The 26,139-nt window shown below is 39.9% G+C and overlaps 2 protein-coding genes across 12 annotated transcripts in view; one reads left to right on the top strand and one right to left on the bottom strand.

The window, feature by feature from the left end:
• LOC140458433 (cholesterol side-chain cleavage enzyme, mitochondrial-like) overlaps nt 1-20,166 on the top strand; it is a 47,562-nt gene extending 27,396 nt beyond the window's left edge. For all 7 annotated transcript variants that reach the window (XM_072552988.1, XM_072552982.1, XM_072552983.1 and 4 more), the window contains exons 5-9: nt 5,559-5,719; nt 11,199-11,365; nt 13,659-13,737; nt 18,084-18,275; nt 18,705-20,166. In XM_072552988.1, coding sequence (XP_072409089.1) covers nt 5,559-5,719; nt 11,199-11,365; nt 13,659-13,737; nt 18,084-18,275; nt 18,705-18,818 — 713 coding nt within the window. In that variant the 3' untranslated portion in view covers nt 18,819-20,166. The remainder of the gene's footprint in view (nt 1-5,558; nt 5,720-11,198; nt 11,366-13,658; nt 13,738-18,083; nt 18,276-18,704) is intronic.
• Nucleotides 20,167-23,341: 3,175 nt separating this feature from the next.
• ccdc33 (coiled-coil domain containing 33) overlaps nt 23,342-26,139 on the bottom strand; it is a 272,241-nt gene continuing 269,443 nt past the window's right edge. For all 5 annotated transcript variants that reach the window (XM_072552972.1, XM_072552973.1, XM_072552971.1 and 2 more), the window contains 2 exons: nt 24,992-25,108; nt 23,342-24,085 (listed from right to left, as the gene is read on the bottom strand). In XM_072552972.1, coding sequence (XP_072409073.1) covers nt 24,023-24,085; nt 24,992-25,108 — 180 coding nt within the window. In that variant the 3' untranslated portion in view covers nt 23,342-24,022. The remainder of the gene's footprint in view (nt 24,086-24,991; nt 25,109-26,139) is intronic.

Below are 26,139 nucleotides of genomic sequence, written 5' to 3'. Positions count from 1 at the left end.
ATAATTTTGTCAAACCATTTTCCACCACACAATATATTGTCATCTTTAGGTTTATCATTAATGGTTTGTGACAGCAGAAGGAGAGTATCAAATGAACGTAGACTGTTAGATGGACACCAGTGCTGTGTGCAACAGCCTGAGTTCTGCAGAAAATGGCTCAAGATGATGACTTAAAAATGAAGCAATTGGAAGTAAGGTGCAGGATTTATAATGTAAGGAATAGAAATAGGCATTTGGCCCATCTTATTAGCTCTGCCATTCAGTTAGATCATAGCTGATCTGATTATCCTCAACTCCACTTTCTTGCCTTTTGCCCTGCACCATTGATTCCTTTCCTGAATGAAAATCTGACTATTTCAGACTTGAATATTTTTTAAGGTCCCAGTTAATAGCTCTCTGTGGTAAGGAATTCCACAGATTCACACCCCTCTGAGAGAGAAAATTCATCCTCATCTCTGTCTAAGATGGATGACACCTTACTCTAAGATTATGCCATCTGCTCATAGAGTCTCCAAAAAGGGAAGCTTTTTCTCCACTTCTGTCAAGCCCACTAAGAATTTTAAGTGCTTCAATAAAATCACTTGTAATTCTTCTAAACCTCATTGAAATCAGGTCCAAACTACTCAACCACCCCTCATCAAAAAATCCAACCATGTCCATGATCAACCTCATACCAAGTGGGCAAATTAAACTGAAAAGCTCAGTGCAATGGGAAGAATGAAAATCTGGAGTTCCAATTGGCAGATGATAAACACAATCCATTCATTTCAACAGAAGCAAGTCAAAAGCTTGGAGAAGTAACCTAACTCTGCCAGAAGAGCTTTGCATAAGCCATTTGTCGATTGACTGTCAAACAGAAGCTAGAAGAGTTTAAAGATGTGTTTACAAGTCTTGGATGTCTCCCAGATGAATATTGTGTCAAAGTGATTGAGAGTGTGAGACCAATGTAGCATCTGCAAGAAAAGTTCCAACTGCCTTCAAGTGCAACCTGAAAGCCAAGGTAGAAAAGAAGGGAGTAGTCAAAAATATGACAACTCATATAGATTGGTTTTGAAGCATTGTATTAGTGGCAACCTGGGAAACTAAGAGTATCCATAGATCCAAAGGATTTTAATAAAGTTTTGAAGAGATCTCATTACTCAATTCCAACCATTGAATGAATCTTGCAGCAACTTGCCAAGGCAAAGGTCTTCACTCCCCTTGATACAAAGGATGGTCACAGGCACTGAAGCTTGATATAAAGAGCAGAATTCTAATTACTTTCTGCATACTGTTCAGGAGAAATCGATGGTCGCATATTGCCACTTGGCATTTCCGTGCTCCAGAAGATAATCAGTGTAGACAGCATAAGATAGCAAAGTCTGAAGTGGTTCAAGAAAGTTGCTCACCACCACATTCTCAAAGGCAACTAGGTGTGGGCAATAAAGGCTGGCCCAGTCAGCAATGCCCTTGTTCCACAGGTGAATAAAAACAAGTCATTGATATTTCTGAGTAGAAGTTATTGTGGATGATCTGTTTGTCTATGTGGAGTTGCAATGGATGAAGCCAACACAAATCACAATCATAATCTAGTTTAGCAGTTAGTGAGAGCTCACCAGGTGAATCTGAAACTGAACAATAAAAGGATGCAACTGTGGATGCCTAAAGTCAAGTACATAAGCCACATGCTGACAGCAAAAGAGCTTTGCTCAGATCCTGCAAGGTGCTAGCTGTACCAGAGAGGCAGTTACTAACAGATGTAAAAGCTAATTGCCTGCTTAATGTGCTGTCAGAGGGGGAACCACAACACAAGTTCACTACTAAGGATGTACAATGGTGGGGCCCAGAACAAGAAGCAGCTTTCATGATAACTAAACACAACTGATGACAGTGGAAGTGCTGAGCCAATGTGATGTCAATAATGAAGTCACTTTGTAGTGTGACACCAGTGAATCAAGGCTCTGAGCAACACTTGTGCAGTAGGCCAACTAGGTACATCAGTGTACAAGGCATTAAAACAAAGTTAGCAACACTATGCTCAGATTGAGAAAGAATGCCTTGCTATTGACTTTGCTTGTGAGCATTTTAATCAGTACCTGGTTTAAGAAAAAAAATGTGGTAATGAAGGCTATCTATAAACTGCTTCCAAGCATCTCCCTCAAATCATTCTGTCTGCTTCAATGATCCTGCATAGAATGTTACTTCGTTTGCAAAGATCTCATCTGGATGTGAAATACAAGCAAAAGAAACATATGTTCATTGCAGTCATGCTGTCAAGAGCTTCATGGCCAATGAAAAGTTGAGGATGCTCAACCAGATTGTAAAAAGGAAACTACACAACAAGGTGCAATTCTCCAAGAAAGAAGTGATTACATTACAGTGTGGAAACAGGCCCTTCGGCTCAACAAGTCCACACCGACCCGCCAAAGCACAACCCACCCATACCCCTTACCTAACACTACAGGCAATTTAACATGGCCAATTCACCTGACCTGCACGTCTTTGGACTGTGGGAGGAAACCGGAGCACCTGGAGGAAACCCACGTAGACCCGGGGAGAACGTGCAAACTCCACACAGTCAGTCGCCTGAGGCAGGAATTGAACCCGGGTCTCTGGCGCTGTGAGGCAACAGTGCTAACCACTGTGCCACCATGTCGCCCACAGTGATGAAAGGATGACCTGAAAACTTCAAGAGAACACTTCTTGCCAGAGGAAAATATTGGGCAGAAATAGCTGATAGCCGAAGATGGCATCTTGTATGCATAAAATTAAGTCATTATCCCTAAGGAGATGAGGAAAGAGTTGTTGAGGGGCGTTCATGAAAGTCACCAAGGAATTGAGTCTAATCTGAGGAAGGCTGTAGCGAACAAACATAAGCAATGAACTGAAGGACCACCTCAGACTGTGCAGTGCTTGTCACAAATGCCAAGCTAAACAAGCTAAGGAGCCACATTGGACACACAACGGACCATGGATTAAGCTTGGAGTCTATCTCTTCATTCTTGCAGGAAACATCTTGTCACTGTAGACTACTAGTCTGATTAATGGGAGTTAGACAGCCGAATTCAAGGACTAGGTGCTGGCAGGTGTGACTAGATTGAGTTGGGATATCTGGTTGGCATGGATGAGTTGGACTGAAGGGTCTTTTTTCCGTGCTGTACCTCTCTATGACTCTGACTACTGCAGAGATTGTAGAATGCCGAAAGGCACAATTCAGTCATTCCAGCATTCCTGACATGGTGATGAGTAGCAATATCACAGATGAAGAATCCAGCTGTTTTAGAAAGGAATTGAAACTCAGCATCATGCATTATCTCCATACTAGCCCCAAGTCAAACAGAAAGGCTGAGGCAACAATGAAAACCAACCAAAAGATCATTAAGAAAAATTGAGTAAATTCAGCACAGAATTGTATCAAGGAATCGTTGAGTGGAGAAGTACACCCACTGAAGACATGGCAAGTCCAAAAATTCAAGTTATATGGATGTTGTACCAAAACTGCTCTTCCAATGGCAAAAAGAACACTGAAGCCAGAAATATGCTATGAGTGAAAAGAAAGAAGTGAAACAAAAGAAAACCACATTTCACTTTGATAGAAGTGCCAAGTCATTGCCATAGCTGAGCATTGGAGAGCCAGTTAGAGTGCAAACGTTCCATACTCTTACCAAAAGTCTGCCAACATGTGCAACTGTTGTCACCTTGATCATACCTGGTAAATGTGGGTGACTGATATTTCATTGTGACTACGCACGTCAACGTATAACTAAAGAAGCTATGCCTTCACAGTACACACAGCACATGAGGAAGAAGGAAGCTCACCTCTCACACAGGGTACACAACAACCATCAGTCCAGACATTCATTGTTCCTCAGCAATGGACATGGATCAGCAACAGTAGGTAGAACAGCAGTAGCCCTCATTAAACAACATTCCCTGGAGAAGGCACATCATCCAGGGATTGAGGAGATACCAGTGAAACAACCCATGTGTACCATTAGGAGACTTGCACAATGTAAAGACTATGTATGTAATGCATGTATAAAGACTGATAAAAGTAGAATCATCTAGAGTTAATATACTGTTATGATAATGATAATTTTCTTTGTGGCCATCTTATTCAAGTTAAGCAACTCTGACTGATACTGCTTGCATCTTTTTTTTGTTTATTTATGAAAATGGGAATATTGGAAAAATCCATTGTACCTTAAGTGTACTTGATGCCTTGCCATGGTCACGTGACCTCTATCTCAGCATCCTATAGGGGCCATTAAACAGAGAAGCTTGAAACAGATGGTCATCATTTGTATGAAGATTGGAAAAAGTTTGAAGGGCAAAATGGTCTATTTTATAAATTGACAAGACAAAATGATTATGATTTCTTAACAAATCACATGCTTCAGAGTGGTCAAGAACAGTAGTACAAAATATTATACTCACAGAAGATGGTGTTTCTTTTAAGACTTTGGTTGGAGGATGGGTTAAAAACACAATTGGAGTGATTCAAATGGAGAATTCCAAGAAAATTGACCATTGGATTTGACGGTATGTTCAAAAACCGAAAATAATAGAGAGGATGAAGATATGATGTACTTCCCAAGAATAGAAGAGGGAGGTGTGATGGTTTTAAAGGAAAGAGGGACAAGTACCTGAAGATCTGGGACCATTTATACGAGCTTGAGGGCACCAAAAAAAAAATTAGATGGTCAGCAATTTGATGCAACGAGGGTCAGTGGAGCAAGAAAGTGTGTCATGTACAAGAACCAAGTTGGCAGCGAAATAAAAACAAAATACAGATTCAGGACAAGACAGGTGTGTGGTTTGGTTTGATCACAAAGAGAAACCTGCGATGGGGTGGGTGAATGTGCCACAGTTACAATTGCATAAATCATTTCAATCATAGCGACAAATGAGTTCATGAGGTCCTCTTGCTTGGAGGTGAAGTTCAAAAAAGTAGTAGAGAGACGTTTATGAAGATGGTCAGTGACAGAGGAAAGATGTATTGGATTTTCTTTGCTCTCAAACTTGATCTTGAAGTGGTGCATGATTTTAATAGAGAAGAGGAAAGCCTATTAGGTCTTGATGTGGTTAAGGTTCTGGTCATGGCCAGCTAAAACATTGTGCACCAGATGTACTCAAATCTGCCCACCCTCAGGTTTGAGGAAGTAAAAATGAGTCTATAGCAGTAAAACTTCACATGTCACATACAATACCCAAGCCAAAAATTAGGATTCTTTATGGAAACCATCTCCAAGGTATCTAGCCATGTTTCTATATATTGTGAGTCGCCCAGGCTTTGGGTGATTTCTCTTTGTTTTCTCACATGCTTTCTCTCTCGAGAAATGTCTGTCCATTGATAAGTTTAGCTTTGAAAAACCATTTATTGTGGGATATAAATAATATTTTCAACAGAGTTGATTAGCTAAGCAATTACAGAAGAAATTATACAGATGCTGCCCAAGGAAGGTGGCATAATTATGTAAAGTATATTAAATATAATTAGAGACGGTTTGTTTGCCAGTTACTATTAGAACTGATGACATACTTGTGCTTTGATAAACACTCTCTATCTTAATTTGTAGCTGATACCTGTATACAAAGAACATACAAGCAATTCCACCTGCGATCCAAAAATGACAAAGAATATTCCGGAGTTCTAGCAGATCTACTGCTGCAAGACATGCTGCCCCTAGATGACATCAAAGCAAGCATTACAGAGCTTATGGCAGGTGGAGTTGACACAGTAAGAGAAAATTGTTTCCTTACCGGACAGTGAGTCATATTGCTGATGGGGTGAAATGAAGGGGCTTGGAGGAGGCGTGTGGAGAGCATAAATGCCAGTGAGACGTGTGGGGCCAAATGACTGATTTCTGTGCTGTACCCTCTATAGGTTGAATGTTCTGACGGGCTTGGGGCTCTGACAAATGAACAATATGCAAACCCCAACTGTTGTGGTACTTGTGACCTCACCCACCAGTGTGATCTTCCTAAAGATTGCCAGTGAACAGGCCACCTCCAGCAACTGTGTCCAATTCCTAAAAATCACAGAATCCATACTGTGGAGAAGCAGGCTATTCTGCCCATTGAGTTCACACTGACCGTCCAAAGAGCATCCCTTCCAGATCCAACTCCTTCCACCTTATTTCCTTCATTTTCTGTAGCTAATCCATCTTGTCGGCACATCCTTGGACACTATGGGCAATTGATGTAGGATTGCTCGCTGAGCTGGAAGGTTTGTTTTCAGACGTTTCATCACCATATGTGGTAACATCATCAGTAAGCCTCCGTTCGAAGCGCTGGTGGAATGGCCTGCTTTCTATTTATGTGTTTAGGTTTCCTTGGGTTGGTGATGTCATTTCCTGTTCTTTTTTCTCATCGGGTGGTAAATGGGATCCAAATCAATGTGTTTGTTGATAGAGTTCTGGTTGGAATGCAATGCTTTGAGGAATGATTGTGCGTATCTCTGTTTGGCTTGTCCTAGGATGGATGTGATGTCCCAGTCAAAGTGGGGTCCTTCCTCATCCATATATAAGGATACGAGTGAGAGTGGGTCATGTCATTTTGTGGCTAGTTGATGTTCATGTATCCTGATGGCTAGTTTTCTGCCTGTTTGTCCAATGTAGTGTTTGTTACAGTTCTTGCAAGGTATTTTGTAAATGACATTAGTTTTGTTAGTTGTCTGCCCTGTTCACATCCAACAACATCAACCTGGCCAAGGAAGCACTGACTACATTATTAGAAGAACCAAAAACAAATAAAGCAAACACCACCAACCTCATCAGCAATGATAATATTGTCAAGCCAGTGGACCTATGCCTTACCACCCACTTCACCTTCAATGACAAAACCTACAGACAAACCAACAGAACACTCATGGGATCTCCAATATCAGGGTTCTTAGCAGATGCAGTAATGCGGAGATTTGAACAAACAGCTCTGCCAACTATCCAACCCAAACTTTGGGTCCACTATGTGGATGACACCTTTGTCATCACTAAATGAAAAGAATTAGAGGAAACCTTCAAGACCATCAATAATACTCTTACTGGCATAAAATTCACTAAAGTGGAGGAAAACAACAACAAACTGCCATTCCTAGATGTCGCAGTCGAGTGAGCAGCCAATGGGGAACTTCAAACCAGCGTCTACAGAAAAACAACACATACTGACCAAATACTGAACTACAGAAGCAATCATCCCAACACCCAAACAAAGCTGAATGAGAACATTATTTCAACAAGCTACCACACACTGCAGCATAGACGAACTGTGCAGAGCAAAGGAAAATCACCTATACAGTGTACTCAAAAAGAACAGGTACCCAATGAACACAATCTGTCGATTTCTCAGCAACAAACCCCAAAAAGCAGACAAAACACGTCCTAGCCAATCTCCCCTACATCAAAGACATCTTGGAAATGACTGCCAGACTACTCAGACCCCTTGGCATCGCGGTAGCCCACAAACCCACCATCACACTAAAGCAGCAGCTAATGAACTTGAAAGACCCTATACAGACAACAGACAAAACTACTGTCATTTACAAAACACCTTGCAAGAACTGTAACAAACACTATATTGAACAAACAGGCAGAAAACTAGCCACCAAGGTCCATAAACATCAACCAGCCACAAAAAAGACATGACCAACTCTCACTACTATCCTTACATACAGATAAGGAAGGACACCACTTTGACTGCGACAACACATTCATCCTCGGACAAGCTGAACAGAGACACGCATATAAATTCCTAGAAGCATTACATTCCAACCAGAACTCTATCAACAAACACAATGACTTGGATCCTATTTACCAGCCTCTGAGAAAAAGAACAGGAAATGACATCACCACAAGAAATGGTGTCACCACAGGAAATGATGTCACCAACCCAAGGATAACTAAACACATAAATCGAAAGTGGGCCATGCCACCAGCGCTTCGAAAGGAGGCTCACTGATGATGTTACCACGTATGGTGAAAAAATGTCTGAGCAATCCCACATCCAGAACATCAACCTGAGCTACAAATCTTCTCAAAACGCACTAACTAACTATGGGCAATTTACTATGGCCAATCCACCTACCCTGCACATCATTGGACTGTGGGAGGAAACCCATGCAAACACAGGGAGAATGTGCAAACTCCACACAGACAGTCGCCCAATGGTGGAATTGAAGCTGGCATTTTGATATAGTAGTGCTAACCACTGAGCCACTGAGCTGCTTGCTATTAGGGACATTGACAGGGCTGAGCAGACAGGAGGAGTAATCAAAGTGCCTTAAGCTGTGGTTGGCTGGCTGCCTTACCAGGAGAACAGGACCTCGAGAGTTGAGATGTCCTCTGAAGACATCTACAATTGTTAGCAGGATGATCAGAACTATCCATCCACTTGATTACATGCAACTGCGATTTTGGCCAATGGATCCCTTCAGTTCCACGAAGGTGGTGGGTGGGCTTTGAGGAGACAAAAGGAGTGGATTTGAAGTGAAAGCATCAATGGTTTCAACTGGGATGGATGATCCTGATCTATAACTAAAGGTCACAGTTTAAGAATATAGGGTACGCCATTGAGGACTTAGACGAGAAAAAATTTCTTCACTCGGAGAGTGGTGAGCCTGTAGACTTCTCTGCCACAGAAAGCAGTTGAGGCCAAAACATTGAGTGTTTTCATGAAGGAGAAATTTGGGGTAAAGCTATCAAAAGATATGCAGATAAAGAGGGAGCTAGGTACTGAGTTAGATGTTACACCATGATCATGCTAATTGGCAGAGTTGACTCAAAGGGCTGAATGGCCTACTCTTGCTCCTATATTCAAAGTTTCTATATTTTCTTGGCCTGCTACTGGGAAGCTGTGCCCAGCCAAAGGCAGGGCGGTGACCTCAACAAGGAGTTCATCTGCCAGCAAAAAAAAATACCACCTGCCTCAAAGATTAGCCCTCAGCTGGCACTTAAGATTTATTTTAGTTAGCTAACTGTCACTGCCAGCCATAAACTATTAAGAGTCCACAAAATTTGGAACACATCAGGCAGTCACCTGGATCTGAGATCCTCTGATTTTGCTTCCTGTCTCACCTCCAAATCTGTCTCTCAGAAAGTTCTGCACTTGGCACTAGAAAAGGGTAAGGGGTAAATTCACCTACTGTCATGAAACAAATGTCAATATTTTGGATATTGAAATACAAACAGAAAATGTCGAGAATCATCAGCCGATCAGATAAAAGCATCATCAGCATTTTCATTTTCAGTAATCCAACTGGCATTGTACAGCATTTATGTTTCTGAGTGACATCGATCAATTTTATCTTGCTTACAGTCATATGAATGAGTAACTTTATAATTTGGTAAGACACAATAATTATGATTTTCAACACTTAGCTGAAATCTCAAGTAGATTAGCAAAAAGTGTGCCTTTAAATTTCCCTTGGGCAATGTGTGCAAGATTCCGTTTTTTTCTGCATCATCTCAAAGCCTGTAGAACAGCCATGGCATTGGGATTGGTTTAGAAAACAGTCAAAATATGATAAGAAGAAAACTAAAACACAGAAGTTATGCAAGACTGTGCATGAAAACAAAGAGGGAATTGTGAAAGAGAAGTCCAGTCAATGTAGAAATGAGGATGGGAGAGAGTATATATTATCACCTTCAGCATATGTATTTTAGGCGATCCAGTACAGTATTCACAAAGAAAGCAGTTGATGTGTTTTTGTAATTATAAGGCAGAATCTCTAAGTTACTGGTAAGTTCCAACTAAGGTTATCAGTTGCACATAAGTTGCACCTTATCCTTGATGTTTATTTGGCACAAATGGGAAATGTTCTGCTTGTGGCTTTTCTGAATACTGCACATGAGAATGTTTTGGTGAATGACACTAATTGCAGCACTTTCACTGAAGGGTTGGATCTTATGAAGGAATGTGTGACTTTAAAGTGTATCTCAGTTTATTAATTTAAATGAAAAGTAATGCATTGTGCCCCAAATAGGGTTTGGTTTGGTTTATTATTGTCACAACTACCGAAATACAGTGAAAAGTATTGTGTGCTAAACAGACAAATCATATATAAGTACATCAGGTTTCAAAGAAACTAGTCCCACATTATGCTCTTTCCCCAGGCCCTTAAATTTCCTTCGCTTTTAGGGTAATTTTTACATAGAAAGTGGGGCTAGTTTAGTTTGGTCAAAGGGTCTGTTTCTATGCTATATAACTCTATAACTGAATGCAGAATATAGTGTTACTGCTACAAAGAAGGTGCATAGAAAGATCAACTCTAATATGAGCGTTCCATTTATAAATCTGACAACAACAGCGAAGAAGCTGTTCTTAAATCTGTTGGTACAGGCAGGAAGGCCATCTATAAGATGTCTCACCCAAAACTTAATCCGGCAGAGGTGAGGAGCTGTCATTGTCTCATCTCGCACCCTACTGCTCAATTACTCAATGATTCAATTCTTCCCCGCTGTTATCTGACTTTTGAACTGACCTCTTGAATATTAATTCTGATCTATTTCTCTTGCTCTCTCTCTCTGCATTTCCTCTGCATAGAAACATAGAAGGTCGGAACAGGAGGAGGCCATTTGAGTCTTCCATCACAATCACGACTGATCATCCAACTCAATAGCTTAATCCTGCTTTCTCCACATAATCTTTGATCCCATTCACCCCAAGTGCTATATCTAGCTGCTTCTTGAATACATTCAATGTTTTAGCATCAACTGTTTCCTGTGGTAATGAATTCTACAGGCCCACTACCATTATGGTGAAGAAATATCTTCTCATCTCCATCCTAAATAGTCTACCCTGAATTCCCAGACTGTGACCCCTGGTGTCTGTATTCTGCACTCTGTTCTGCTACCCTGGCACTCTTTGTATTGTAAAGATCTGCCAGTATAGAACACTAAATAATGCTTTTCATTGTATCTTGGTACATGTGACAACAATAAATCAATCAATCAATTAAATGCTTTCCTCCCTCCAACTCACCACCAGGGGTCATTAAATTCCACCCAAAAACCATAAAAGAAGACAGAAAGGAAAAGTAAGATAATAAATGTAAAATATCATATTTAAAAAGATAAGTTGTGTTCAGCCTTATGTTCTGGTAATGTATTCATTGTAGACAAGCCGAGCATATATGTGTGTATTTACCTTCATACTTTCAATCCATATAGACTTGTTAAAAAAATCCGCCATACACTTATCATTCTATTTCTGTCATGAAACAGACTTCCATGACTCTCTTATGGACTATGTATGAGCTTGCCAAATACCCCAATGTGCAGGAAAATTTACGCAGTGAAATTATAGAAGCCAATCAGAAAACACAAGGAGATCCATTACAAATGTTAAAATCAGTGCCATTACTCAAAGCTGCACTGAAGGAAACATTGAGGTAAGACCGGGTCTCAGTTATAAGAAATATCAACTACAGTCTTCTCAAATTCTTAAGGCATTTAAAATGACTGCGAAGGTACTAAATGTACCAATAGTGCTTCAGTGCCATAGTGAAGAAATGCTACACTGTCCGAGGCTTTGTTTTCAGATGCTGCTTTAAACTCAGGTCCTGTCTGCTCTCTTACATGGACTCGATTCCAAGACACTACCTTGATGAAGAACAGGCAAAATATCTCTAGTGTCTGGCCATTGATTCCTCAGTTATTACCAATAAAATTATATGGTCATTAGCACATTGCTGTTTGTCGGAGCTTATTGTGTAAAAATGGCTACTGTGTTTCATATGTAACAAACATGGTAACTCTTCAAAACTAGATAATTGGCTATAAAAACTTTGGGACATCCTAAGGCCCCAAACAGCACGATATAAATGCAAGTCTCTCATTGTTCATTTCAATAGAATAGCAGGTAATTGGGATTCATACCCCACCCTCCACTTTTCTGTAACTAACTCCGAGTTGAAGTAGATTCTGTATGGGCAAACTAAATGCCACACCACACCTCTAATAAATGACATTGTTTATTACTACGTATCTGGTTAAGAGATATCCTGTCAAAGGTTTTCATCTTGCACACTCAGGACAAATGCAAGAATGCCAAATTTCAAAAGGAGCTAAGATTTATAATACATGAGAAATCTGTGTTGATTGGTTATCTTCTCAGCTTTGATTGATCAATGATTGCCTTGGAAAATGCCAGGGAGCTGTTGTCCTCCAGTTTTGGTATTCTTGCATCTATTCTGATGAGTGCAAGACAAAAACCATCATTTCTTGGTCTAAGCAATGCTCAGGTTCTGAACTACATTACCAAATGACTGTTTATGATTAACTAATACTTTAAAAGATTTGTAGCAACATGATATACATCTCTGCAATTAATATATAACACATTTCAGTCACACAATCATAATAAAATATGTTCTAGAACACTTTTATCTTATCACAGGTCTGATAAGAGGGCATTCTCGAGAGCAGTTAGGGTTGAACGATAAATACTCGCCAAGTTATCAACACTCACCATTCTATAAATGAATAAAAACCTTCACTGTTCAAGGTGGCTAACACCTAGCCTTTTTTGTGTATTTGATCACGGGCAAATAAACTATAACAATACAAAATGCAGTTCAAGTATGCACCTAAGGATATTTTAAGAAGTTGAACAGTTGCTGCCTCCGATACTGTGCTGACTTGAAAATGCAAAATCAATTCAAAAATGGAGTGAATCAGCTTGCTTTCCCAAACAATTTACTCATTTGAGCACTAACTCTCATCCTCCTAACGATCAAAGTTTGGATTCTAAATGGCAAATTTTCATGACGTGTAACAGACTTCAGCATTGATTTCAAGAGTCCATCGGGATTACCCTTCCAAAGTGACAAACCCCAAAATTCTACTTTGTGTTATTTGATGTTCCTGTGCCACAGAAGATTCACTTAAGACATACATACACACACACTCGCAAACCAACATTGGAATTTATGCAGAATTGTGAATTATTTCATGATAAAAGAACTACTAGAATTGATCATCTTACTGCCAACATTCGCGTGGCTACATCCATTTCAGTTTTAGCAGAGATTCTGGGACTCATGGTGGGCTGCAATGATTTCAAAATATGTGAAATATGTTAATCCACATAACATTTTAAAAAATATTTTGATTTCATTGCAGGCCATTGACATGATTATTGCAGAGTATTACTTCAAAGAAGATCCTATTTTACTGTTAGAATAACATTAGGGAGACTCTAAATGGAACTGGATGGTGTAGCGAGAGAACTAGGAGACCAGATGTGTAAGCTTTTCCAGGATTTGATGATCATGCACAGTCAGATTCAATATGGCAAATAGGACCCTCAACGTTATGTATAAGGATCAATGATTGATTAGGAAAGTGAAACAAATGAATGGCAAATAATCTGGAATCATGTTCAGATCCATTTTTCTATTCACTCGTGTGACATGGGCATCACTAACTGGCCAGCATTCATTGACCATTCCTAGTTGCCCTTGTGACGTTACCTTCTTTAGACTTTGATATCATATCAACTCAGTTCCTTTGCAATTTTTATCATTAGAAGCACATGAGAAAGCCAGAGAAGGATGCCATTCAGGCCATCGTACTTCCTCTTGGAAAGCTTCCTCCATCTCACTTTAGTCACTTTGGTTGTTGTCTAATTGCTTCCCCTTTTGTATTTTGACTGTTGATAATGTGACTTATTTCTATTCACAGACTTCATCCAGTAGCTGTATCATTACAGCGCTACACAAATGAAGACATCATATTGCAAAATTACCACATACCTGTTGGGGTAAGATAAGGCAATCAAATACTTTACCTATGATGCTGCTTCATAGAAATGAAATGCCATCATCCACTGCAATTGTCAGCACACTCCAAATCACCTTTCCAATTTTATTGCTCATCTTCCCTTCCACTTTGCAACAATGATTGCACTTCAACATTAATCACATTGCTGTATTTATTTGTAAACAGATAATGGACACAGATAGGGCTTCTCAGTTATTGTGTGAATATTGGTTCATTTTGATCCCTGAGTCAGAAGGTCATGAATTCCAATCCTTTTTACTCAAGACTTGAGTGAGAAATGAAGATTAATGCTGCAGTGCATTACTGAAGGGATGCTTTACCATCAGTACTTCTGACTTTCAGAGCTGTTCAACGGAGGACATGGTCAATGCACAAAACCCCATGGCACTAATCTTCTTCCTGAGGAGCGTGGTCAAAAATTTCCCTTTAAAATAGATTTTCTGATCATTATTAGGCTGTAGTTTGTGGTACACCAAAATTGAAGGTGTAGTGGACAGCAAAGAAGGTTACCTCCAGATTACAACTGCATCTTGATCAAATGAGCCAATGGACTGAGGAGTGGCAGATGGAGTTTAATGTAGATAAATGTGAGATGCTGCATTGTGGGAAAGCAAATCTTAGCAGGACTTATACACTTAATGGTAAGGTTTTAAGGACTTTTGTTGAACAAAGAGACCTTGGAGTGCAGGTTCATAGCTCCTCGAAGGTAGAGTCACAGGTAGATAGGACAGTGAAGATGATGTTTGGTATGCTTTCCTTTATTGGTCAGAGTAGAGCGTACAGAAGTTGGGAGGTCATGTTGCAGCTGTGCAGGCCACTTTTGGAATATTGTGTGCAATTCTGTTATCCTTCCTATCGGAAGGATGTTGTGAAACCTGAAAGGGTTCAGAAAAGATTTATAAGGATGTTACCAGGGTTGGAGGATTTGAGCTATAGGGAGAGGCTGAACAGACTGGGGCTGTTTTCCCGGGAGCTTTGGAGGTTGAGGGATGACTTTAGTAGTTTATAAAATCATGAGGGGCATGGATAGGATAAATAGACAAAGTTTTCCTGGGGTGGTGGAGTCCAGAAGTAGAGAACCTGGATTTAGGGTGAGAGAGGAAAGATATAAAAAGCACCTAAGGGGCAACCGTTTCACGCAGAGGGTGGTACGTGTATGGAATGAGCTGGTGGAGGCTGGTACAATTGCAACATTTAAAAGGCACCTGGATGGGTATATGAATAGGAAGGGTTTGGAGGGATATGGGCTGGGTGCTGGCAGGTGGGACTAGATTGGGTTGGGACATCTGGTTGGCTTGGATGAGTTGGACCGAAGGGTCTGTTTCCATGCTGTACATCTCTATGACTCTATGACTCTACTTCCTATGTGCAAATTAGCTGGGATTGTTTTTGCATTAAAGCAATGACTACAGTATACTTAACAAGTATTTAATTGTTTATAAAGCATCCAAGGAAACCCTGAAATCTTAAATGTACCATATAAATGAAAGTATTTATTTCATGGTGGAAAATCACAGCTGAAGCCACTCATGTCCTTACCAGATAATCAACTACACCTTTTTTCTTAAAACAATGGGGAGCAGAGCCTGGCTTATTTTTCACTTCTCTCATTCAGGGCTTGGCTGTCACCCCCAGTGCTTCAATGGATCAGATTAATTTACTTTAAATGGGAGTAGAGATTAGACTTGTTTTTTCAGTCTGTAAAGTCTAAACACACAAATGCAGCATAATTACTGTCTGAGCTTTGGGTCACTCCCAATCATTTATAATTTATAGTATTTGTATATGTCATTTCATGTATATATATATTAGTGGGAAGAGATACATGAGGTTGGAATGATTACAGAATTAATAGGAAAAGTTGGAGTGAATTCATTATGTAACATCTGTAAGTAAACATCTCTGCTGCACATTTGTATATTGTATATTGTATTTGTATATTGTGTTGACTGTTCCAGTAACATAGAACATAGAACATAGAACATAGAACAATACAGCACAGAACAGGCCATTCGGCCCACGATGTTGTGCCGAACTTCTAACCTAGATTAAGCACCCATCCATGTACCTATCCAAATGCCGCTTAAAGGTCGCCAATGATTCTGACTCTACCACTCCCACGGGCAGCGCATTCCATGCCCCCACCACTCTCTGGGTAAAGAACCCACCCCTGACATCTCCCCTATACCTTCCACCCTTCACCTTAAATTTATGTCCCCTTGTAACACTCTGTTGTACCAGGGGAAAAAGTTTCTGACTGTCTACTCTATCTATTCCTCTGATCATCTTATAAGCCTCTATCAAGTCACCCCTCATCCTTTGCCGTTCCAACGAGAAAAGGCCGAGAACTCTCAACCTATCCACGTACGACCTATTCTCCATTCCAGGCAACATCCTGGTAAATCTTCTCTGCACCCTCTCCAAAGCTTCCACATCTTTCCTAAAGTGAGGCGACCAGAACTGCACACAGCACTCCAAATGTGGCCTAACCAAAGTCCTGTACAGCTGCAACATCACTTCACGACTCTTGAATTCAATCCCTCTGCTAATGAACGATAATACTCCATAGGCCTTCTTACAAACTCTATCCACCTGAGTGGCAACTTTCAAAGATCTATGTACATAGACCCCAAGATCCCTCTGTTCCTCCACCTGACTAAGAACCCTACCATTAACCCTGTATTCCGCATTCTTATTTGTTCTTCCAAAATGGACAACCTCACACTTGGCAGGGTTGAACTCCATCTGCCACTCCTCAGCCCAGCTCTGCATCATATCTAAGTCCCTTTGCAAACGACAAATGCCCTCCTCACTGTCCACAACTCCACCTATCTTCGTATCATCTGCAAATTTACTGACCCACCCATCGACTCCCTCATCTAAGTCATTAATAAAAATTACAAACAGCAGGGGACCCAGAACTGATCCCTGCGGAACTTCACTTGTAACTGTGCTCCAGGCTGAATATTTACCATCTACCACCACTCTCTGACTTCGACCGGATAGCCAATTTTCTATCCAATTGGCCAAATTTCCCTCTATCCCATGCCTCCTGACTTTCCGCATAAGCCTACCATGGGGAACCTTATCAAATGCCTTACTAAAATCCATGTACACTACATCCACTGCTCTACCCTCATCCACATGCTTGGTCACCTCCTCGAAGAATTCAATAAGACTTGTAAGGCAAGACCTACCCTTCACAAATCCGTGCTAGCTGTCCCTAATCAAGCAGTGTCTTTCCAGATACTCATAAATCCTATCCCTCAGTACCCTTTCCATTACTTTGCCTACCACAGAAGTAAGATTAACTGGCCTGTAATTCCCGGGGTTATCCCTATTCCCTTTTTTGAACAGGGGCACAACATTCGCTACTCTCCAGTCCCCTGGTACCACCCCCATTGCCAGTGAAGACGAGAAGATCATTGCCAACGGTACTGCAATTTCCTCTCTTGCTTCCCACATAATCCTAGGATATATCCCGTCAGGCCCGGGGGACTTGTCTATCCTCAAGTTGTTCAAAATGTCCAACACATCTTCCTTCCTAACAAGTATCTCTTCTAGCTTAACAGTCCGTTTCACACTCTCCTCTTCAACAATACGGTCCCTCTCGTTCATAAATACTGAAGAGAAGTACTTGTTCAAGACCTCTCCTATCTCTTCCGACTCAATACACAGTCTCCCACTACTGTCCTTGATCGGACCTACCCTCGTTCTCGTCATTCTCAGGTTTCTCACATACGCATAAAATGCCTTGGGGTTATCCTTGATCCTATCCGCCAAGGATTTTTCATGCCCTCTCTTAGCTCTCCTAATCCCTTTCTTCAGGTCCCTTCTGGCTATCCTGTATCCCTCCACTGCTCTGTCTGAACGCTGTTTCCTCAACCTTATGTAAGCCTCCTTCTTCCTCTTTACTAGACATTCAACCTCCCTCGTCAACCAAGGCTCCCTCACACGACCATTTCTTTCCTGCCTGATCGGTACATACATATCAAGGACACGTCGTATCTGCTCCTTGAAAAAGTTCCACATTTCCACCACATCCTTCCCTGACAGCCTATGCTCCCAACAATATGCCAACAGTTATTGGTGATATTGTTTGTGAGTTCAGTGTAGTTCAGTGAGTTCAGTGTAGTTTCTGATATTTACCGCTTCAAGCCAAAACAAACTCCCGAAATGTTAAAATTTAATGACCAGCAATTAAACCATTGTGTTATGGAGTTATATTTAAACATCACATACCTGTCAAAGTTAAATATTTCTACACAATTGGTTATGAATGTCACATTGCAAAATCTTTTCACCAATTATCAGCAACTGTTTTAGACCTTAGTGCAGGTGGGATTGTATGCAATGGGAAGAAACTCAGAGATATTTCACAAACCAGAAAGGTACAACCCAGAAAGGTGGCTGAGCCAGGAACGTACCTACTTCAGAAACCTTGGCTTTGGATTTGGATCCCGGCAGTGCCTTGGGCGTAGAATCGCAGAGACAGAAATGCTGCTGTTTCTAATTCACGTAAGTCACTAATTAGTTTTATGCCAGAAGTCGCTGAACTCAAAATAACAACTTTCCACTTGATGATTCTCAACTTTTTGTTTAAATTGAGTCAATACCAACATTTTAAAACAGCTTAAATACTATATCAAACTTCAGCAATATTTTCATAAATGCTTCCAACAAAGTAAGGGATTTATAAATCCCTCTGTAGTGGCAGTCCTATTAACCTCAATACTTTCAGAAACTATCATTGGCTGAGAAATGAGGGGAATATTTTTTAAAAAGGTGATCCTATGTAATAATCTTAGCAACAATGTGAGACTGGATAGGAAAATTGAATTTACATCTGCTGTTTATTTAAAATGCTGCTTTTTTATATGAAATATATTTGTGATGTTGAAATGCTGCAATTGCTGATTAATGCCTATTGCCACGTTTCCTTATTAGATGCTGCAGAACTTCAAAATTGAAACAAGTCGGTTGGTTGAAGTGAGAACAACCTTTGACCTTATCTTAATTCCGGAGAGCCCCATCATGTTAAATTTAAAGCCTGTTAAGTGAAGAAAAAAGGATGCGTTTGTGGAGGATACAATATATGTTTGTTTCATCCTTTCATTGGAAATTAATTAATGAGTAATCAGAAGAAGTATACAAATTCAGTGATCAGTTAGCTGATGATCAATTTATTTACCTATTACTTGGATTTTTTTTCCATGTAACTGTGATATTAATATTAAGGCATTCAAATGGCGCAATGGCCAATTTTCATGAATGATGGAGAGAAGTAAGGGTAACCAGTTCAAAGAGCAAGGGAAAAATTGCATCATTGAAGAGAAATGTATTGCTTTTCATATCATAACATGTACATCTAAAATGGAGCAAATTATTTCTTCTTTCTTTATGTAATTGATTGTAAAGTCCTTTCTTCAAAGTTTGTTCATGATTTTATAATGCTAAGTACGCAAAGAACACCTTACCCTACTTGGAGATGAAGAATGAACAGAACTCCAAATCAATCAGAAAGGTGATAAACAATTTCATATATTGGAAATCTTTGTACTTTTGATTTTTTTCAGGATCATGTTGCGGTATTATTCCTGTTTCTATATTCACTTGAAAAACAGGCACTCTGTCAAAGGTTTCTATATTGTACCCATCAGGACAGAATCACAAGAATATCAAATCTCAAAGAGAACAATTGATACTGCATAAGAACTATATGAGAACCAATCAGCACCTTTTTATGCAGCACAGATTGTTCCTCACTTTGTGAACTGGTTTTCTTGCAATGAATGCAAGTCTTCCATTTTCAACATTACAAAAAATATCTTGCAAATAGTAAGATAAACAGAATGTAAACAATGCATTATGAGAGTGATAGTTCATGTTCAGTTCCATCTGATGCGATAGAGTTGCCCACCTTCAATTTAGAATTTTAAAAAATGATCAGCCAAGTTTTTTTAAAGTTTAGTGATGAAAACTCAATAGTAAGCAAAAAGAGAATTTTCTATTTTGCATTTTATATTGTGTTCTAAAAATGTCAATAAAAATTTACTTTTATTTTGCATTGTTTGGGAACTGGGACAGTTGTGGAATCGTACAAGTGGTAAAAGTACCTTCTTAATATATTTCTCACATTGCAAACCTCCATTGGCTCTTTGTTTGGCAAATTAACTCGTCTTACAAGTGAATTTGCTTTTAAAATAATCAAAGACATCAAATATGCAATAATAGTCATTTGTCTGCTATTACCAAAGACAATTTCTAGCCTCTCTGGCTACTTAGTTTGATCAGGGGATTTTTTTTATTATCATAGTTTTCATGTAGGGCCTTTTAAAATCACACTATATAAACATTTCCTTAGTTTTGTATCACTGATGCGTTTATGCTTTGTTTGTATTCTTATCATGACAGGAAGTGATTATTATTTGCATTAATAAACTTTTGCAAATACCCTTGATTAGGAAAAAGCCCAATGATCTGAACTGTCTTTAACTTACAAAATGGCTGTTATCACCTCAGCAGAATATGCTCAGAATTTTTTTCCACATCATTCTTTGCACCTACATTTAAAGATAAATTGACCAATAGTACATATAACAGATTTTTGAAATATTATTTGCCAACCATTAAGATTTTTCATCAGTTTTTGTTCAAGTTTCTCAATTTGTGTAACTTGTTTTCCCAGGTCCCACCACTGACATTTATTTCCAAAGAGACCCAATTAGTCCTGAGGTGATTTTTGGAAGCTTTGGTGTGCATTCTGCTAATTGATCCATTTTTCTTATTTGTTGTCCACTCACATTGCAAATGGCTGTCCTTTTTTTTTGATATTCTGTTGTATACTACTAATTCGATTTGACTCATAGCCATTAATTATACACATTTAGCATTGTGTCTTAACACGTGCCTTGGGCTGTTTTAAAATTATCACTAGCAATAACAATTGGTTACATCAGTTACTCTGCAATGCAGATACATCACTTGCCCCTAAAAGGAGAAAGGCCCTGGATTATGTTAAAATGTAATGCATCCAAAAGTGTGGGAGATGATGATCTGGTCCTATGCAGTTCTGTACTCCGGTGTGTACTTGACATGAAAAACTGCAGCCCTTTATTCCATCAGTGTTTTGCTTGTTGCTATGGATTCTGTAAGTTTTAGTAGCATTACTTTATACCAGTCCACAATGCCAGTAACCAACCTCAATTCATGGAAAATCAAAAAAACTCCAATTCCCTTCATCTAATACAGCATTCCCACAGTTCAGATAAACCTAGTGCACCATGAGCTTATTGTATTTGGCCAAAGTTACCAGATCATAATCATTAAGGTAAAGATAAAGTCACCATAATCCTACGAGACCATAGGGCTGCTCTCTCATTAGCGTGGAACAACTGGTGGTGGTAGTGTAATCTGAGGGTGACTGCATCTTGGGCAAGGGGAGAGCTCGAGAAGGTGAGTCCTTCATGGTACTCTTAGCTGGTGCAGGAATTAAACCCATTCTGTTGGCATCACTCTGCGTCACATACCAGTTACAACCACTGAGCTAACCAACCATGTACTGTGATCATAGTGTGTCACATGCTTCATAAATTGACCATTAAGAGGAGAGTCAAATGAAGCGGTAACAAGATCTCTCTGGGGAACAAAGGCAATAACAGAAATAGCCCCTTTGGTAGATACAGGAACAATTCAGGTGACCTTAATACAAAGCTACCTCTAATGACTATACAGGACGAACACAGTCCGCCGATTTCTCAGCAACATACCCCAACAAGCAGACAAAACACATCCAGAAACCCTAGCCACTCTCCCCTACATCAAAGACATCTCAGAAATGACTGCCAGAGTACTCGGGCCTCTTGGCATCATGGGAGCCCACAAACCCACCAACACACTAAAGCAGCAGCTAATGAACTTGAAAAACCCAATACAGACAACAAGCAAAACTAATGTCATTTACAAAATACCTTGCAAGAACTGTAACAAACACTACATTGGACAAACAGGCAGAAAACTAGCTACCAGGATACATGAACATTAACTAGCCACAAAAAGAAATGACCCACTCTCACTCGTACCCTTACATACAGATGAGGAAGGACATCACTTTGACTGGGACAACACATCCATCCTAGGATAAGCCAAACAGAGACACACACGAGAATTCCTAGAAGCATGGCATTCCAACCGGAACTCTATCAACAAACACATTGACGTGGATCCCATTTACCACCCCATGAGAAAAAGAACAGTAAATGACATCACCATAGGAAATTATGTCACCACAGGAAATGACATTACCAACCCGAGGAAACCGAAACACATAAATAGAAAGCAGGCCATGCCACCAGTGCTTCATCCAGAGGCTGACTGATGATGTTACTTAGTATCATGACAAAGTGTCTCAAAATGAACTTTGCAGCTCAGCGAGCAAACATACATCCAGTCCCTATGGGATTTTTACATATCAAATTACTTACCTCTTTCCTAGACCCTGCAATATTTAACAACCATTAAGTTTTATTTTGCCAGCCAGCTTGTCTACTACATTGAACATATTTTTTCTTTTACTGTGCATCTGTCTGTAGTCACACAAGTACCTCTGTGGTCACATCTGCAATTCTTGTGACAAAATATTTCCCTGGACATTGACTTAACTTTGATCCTGGTGGCCGCTGCAGGTAGTGGTGTGTGTGTGTGGTCCAAGCCAGTGCTTCATTTGCTGGCTGAACAGCTCATTTTTCTGGTAAAGGGTCCTACATATCCAAAAGGTTGTTAGCTTACATGAGATATTTTGTGCCTGTGTTTGCTGCACTTCCAAACATGTGGAGTAGCCTGGCAGGCAGAGTTTCAGGACAAATCGGAAAGGAATGGCAGTGGAATTGTTTTGGCCATGATGTATTTCAAAGAGACAACAACATCTTCACTTATCATGCTTACGCTATTGTAGCAATGACATTTCTGGAAGACCCCTCTCTCCATCTGATCCAGTAGATATCTAGGCAGAAGCTCACCTGGTAAATCAAAACCTACTTGGCACGAGTCTAGGTTCTCTGAGTCTGAGTGTGATATTAAAATGCTGACTTTATGATCTTGACAATTAAAACATCACTGGAGGTGGCACTCACTCCAAATGTCATACATTGTGGGTGGCATGGTGGCACAGTGGTTAGCACTGCTGACTCACAGCGCCAGAGACCTGGGTTCAATTCCTGCCTCAGGCGACTGACTGTGTGGAGTTTGCACATTCTCCCTGAGTCTGCGTGGGTTTCCTCCGAGTGCTCCAGTTTCCTCCCACAATCCAAAAATGTGCAGGTTAGATAAATTGGCCATGCTAAATTGCCAGTAGTGTTAGGTGAAGGGGTAAATGTAGGGGAATGGGTCTGGGTGGGTTGCGCTTCAGCAGGTTGGTGTGGACTTGTTGGGTCGAAGCGCCTATTTCCAAATTGTAAGTAATCTAATTGTCACTATGAGACTCAGACAATTAGCTGCAGTTTAAATGCTTCCTCATGCAATTCTATTCTTCAAAGAAAACAATGCAACAATGGACATTTTTAATGGATATTTTATTCCTATACTGTGTAAAAATGCTTCATCCAGAAAGGAACAGAAACAATTTTTCTCAGTCCATTAATTATTGTTAATAAAGAATATACAGCTCAATTATGAATAAATTACACTAACAACTTTTTAAAAATAACTATATACAATTCTTTACATTCAGTTTTCTTACGTCAGAGCTCTGTTTTGAAAACAAGCCAGAATATTGATTTTATTCACTCACAGGATGTTAGTGTCGCTGGCTGGGCCAACTTTTATTGTCCATCCCTAATTGCCCAGAGGATAATTAAGCGTCAACCACATTACTGTGGATCTGGAGTTAAAGTAGCCTAGACCAGGTAAGGATGGCAGTTTCTTTCTCTAAAGGACAATAGTGAACCAGATGGGTTTTCCAGTCAATTAATAACAGTTTCATGGTCATCATTAGACTGTTAATTTCCAAATTTTTTTATTGAATTCAAATTCCACTATCTGCCATAGTGGGTTTCGTACCCAGGTCCCCAGAATATTACCTGGGTCACTGGATTAATAGTCTAAAAGCAATGCTTGGAGGAATCGTTTACAAGGAAGCACAATTTGTTTTAGTTGTAAATAAATATGACTAGCTCTGATTTAGTTACCATCTGCGATGTTCATTTACAATTTGACTCGGCACACAAATGTTCTCTTAATATGTTGTGGATGAAATCCTCTTTTGAAATTCATGCCAAAGGATCAAGCATTCCATGTCGATTTCGGATCAAAACTGAGTCTGATGCATTTCTCTGTTAAAATGGCAAGGGTAACTATTAAAAGTAGCAAATACCTAGTACAATCCTAATCTACACCAGGGCCTTTTCCATACTTTATTTTAACTGAATGCTAGGAGATATGTCGTAGTAAAACGAAACATCTTTTGGTGCAGTGGGTAACGTCTCAACCTCTGAGACAGAAACTGAGTGTTCAAGTCCTACTCCTGGACTTGTTGACCATGGGAGACATGTTTGTACCATGCTTGATTATCAACCTGTAAATCCATGCAACATGCCTATGGCAGGCCGTAAGAGCAAGAGAATCTGCTACTCAGCCAGAAAAGCTGCAGTGCATCAATCTCCCCACATTAAAAGACTCCACACACTGGTCCCTTTCGTATTCCATGGTAGGCATCCTCCTCACTTCAAGGGACTAATGAAGAGGTAGTCAAAAGCTATATAATAATTATTGATAAATTTGAGAATTAAGTCAAGAGAAATTTATTGACTTAGAATATGGAATTCGCTACCACCTGAAGTTGTTGAGGTACAAAGCATGGATGAATTTGAGGAAATAATATAAACACATGAGAGAGAAAGGTACAAACCGTTAAAAAAAAGCTTGGAGGGAGCATGCATTCAGCTGAGGCAAACAGCAACGCTATGTAACACTTTCCAAGAAGATATGTAGAATATCTTTTTGCCATCAGTCATCATTTCCTCTTCTGACCTAGAGGATCTGAAATCTAAGTTGCCAGAATTTCCTAATTGATATCTTTATTTACTCACTTCATCCTCGTGGTCTTCAACTTTGTCTACTCGCTGAGTTCCTCAGCTTCCAAAAAGCTCTTTACTAAAACAAAACTCCTTTCCAAAAACACATAACGGATACCAAGGTTTGCCAGAGACGATCAGTATTGGGAGAACAATCTCACTCACCGAGGGAAAGTCATGCAACACGATGGTAGAGGTTCTGGTAAAACCATGTTCATATTCTGAGAGCCTTGTCAAAATCTCCTGTTTCTCCCGCCCCCACTTCCGTGAACTCTCCTCCAACTACCAAATAAACAGTAGAGAGAAATAAAGATCAGTTATTTCCAGCAGAAGGCATGACTTAACTGTTAACATGTACCTGGATTGGTAACAATTTACATACTTCACAATGAACGAATGCATCAAACCTTGTGGTTTTCCTTTGTCCTAACAAAACTGCTTTGCCCGCAGAAAATATATCAATCATCCACCAGCTGGCTTCATTTACTTTGGAAAACAGAAAAATATGCAAATACTATACTCCGTAAGCTTTGTGGTATCTGTCAAGAGGGAGGAGGTTATAATGTCACTGGACTAGTGGTCCAGGTTTAGTTAAAACCCTAGAGTCATGAATTCAAATCCCTCCATAGAAGCTGGAAGAATTTAAATCTGGAAATGAAATCTAGTGTTATAAAAACTCATGTCCTTTTAGGAAGGAAATCTTCCATCCTTACTTAGCCTGTCCTACACACGATAACTTGAAACTAAACCGTTCGCTGAACTAGCATCTCGAGGCAAAATAGGGAAAGGCAACAAATGTGGGCTTTACTAGCAACTCCCACATCTCATGAATGAAGAAAAGAAGAAGAAAATGTTGTAAAGACTGTCCTTTGGGGAGTCTTTGAAACACTCTAGCCCAGCACAAGGCAGAGGTCGGTCCTTGAACATTCTCAGTTCTGAGGTAGGTGCATTGGTGACTGATAAGGAGGGTCAGAGGTTATCAGGGAGTAGGTGGAATTGAGGCCACAATCAGATTAGCTATGATCCTGATGAATGGCTAGCAAGTTCAGGGGGTAACTACTCCTCCCAATTCACATGTTCAGCTCTACCATTGTGTCTGTTTCCAGCTGTTTTCCAATCAGATGCAAAACTTTTGTAGTTTCTGACTTCTCTTACTTATCACCTTGCTGTTGCTTAACCCAACTGTAGCAAAATGCTCATCATCACATCAACAACTACACCTGCTGGTAGGAACCTTCACCATGGCATGTCAAAGGGTGATTATTTAAATTTTTGTTTTAAAACCTGCTAGGTCTGACATTATTCCTGAAATG

The sequence above is a fragment of the Chiloscyllium punctatum genome, chromosome 33 (genome assembly GCF_047496795.1).
Source record: "Chiloscyllium punctatum isolate Juve2018m chromosome 33, sChiPun1.3, whole genome shotgun sequence".
In the NCBI taxonomy this organism is placed as follows: domain Eukaryota; kingdom Metazoa; phylum Chordata; class Chondrichthyes; order Orectolobiformes; family Hemiscylliidae; genus Chiloscyllium; species Chiloscyllium punctatum.
Note: the sequence above shows the minus strand (reverse complement) of the source record. Positions and strands in the feature narration are given on the sequence as shown.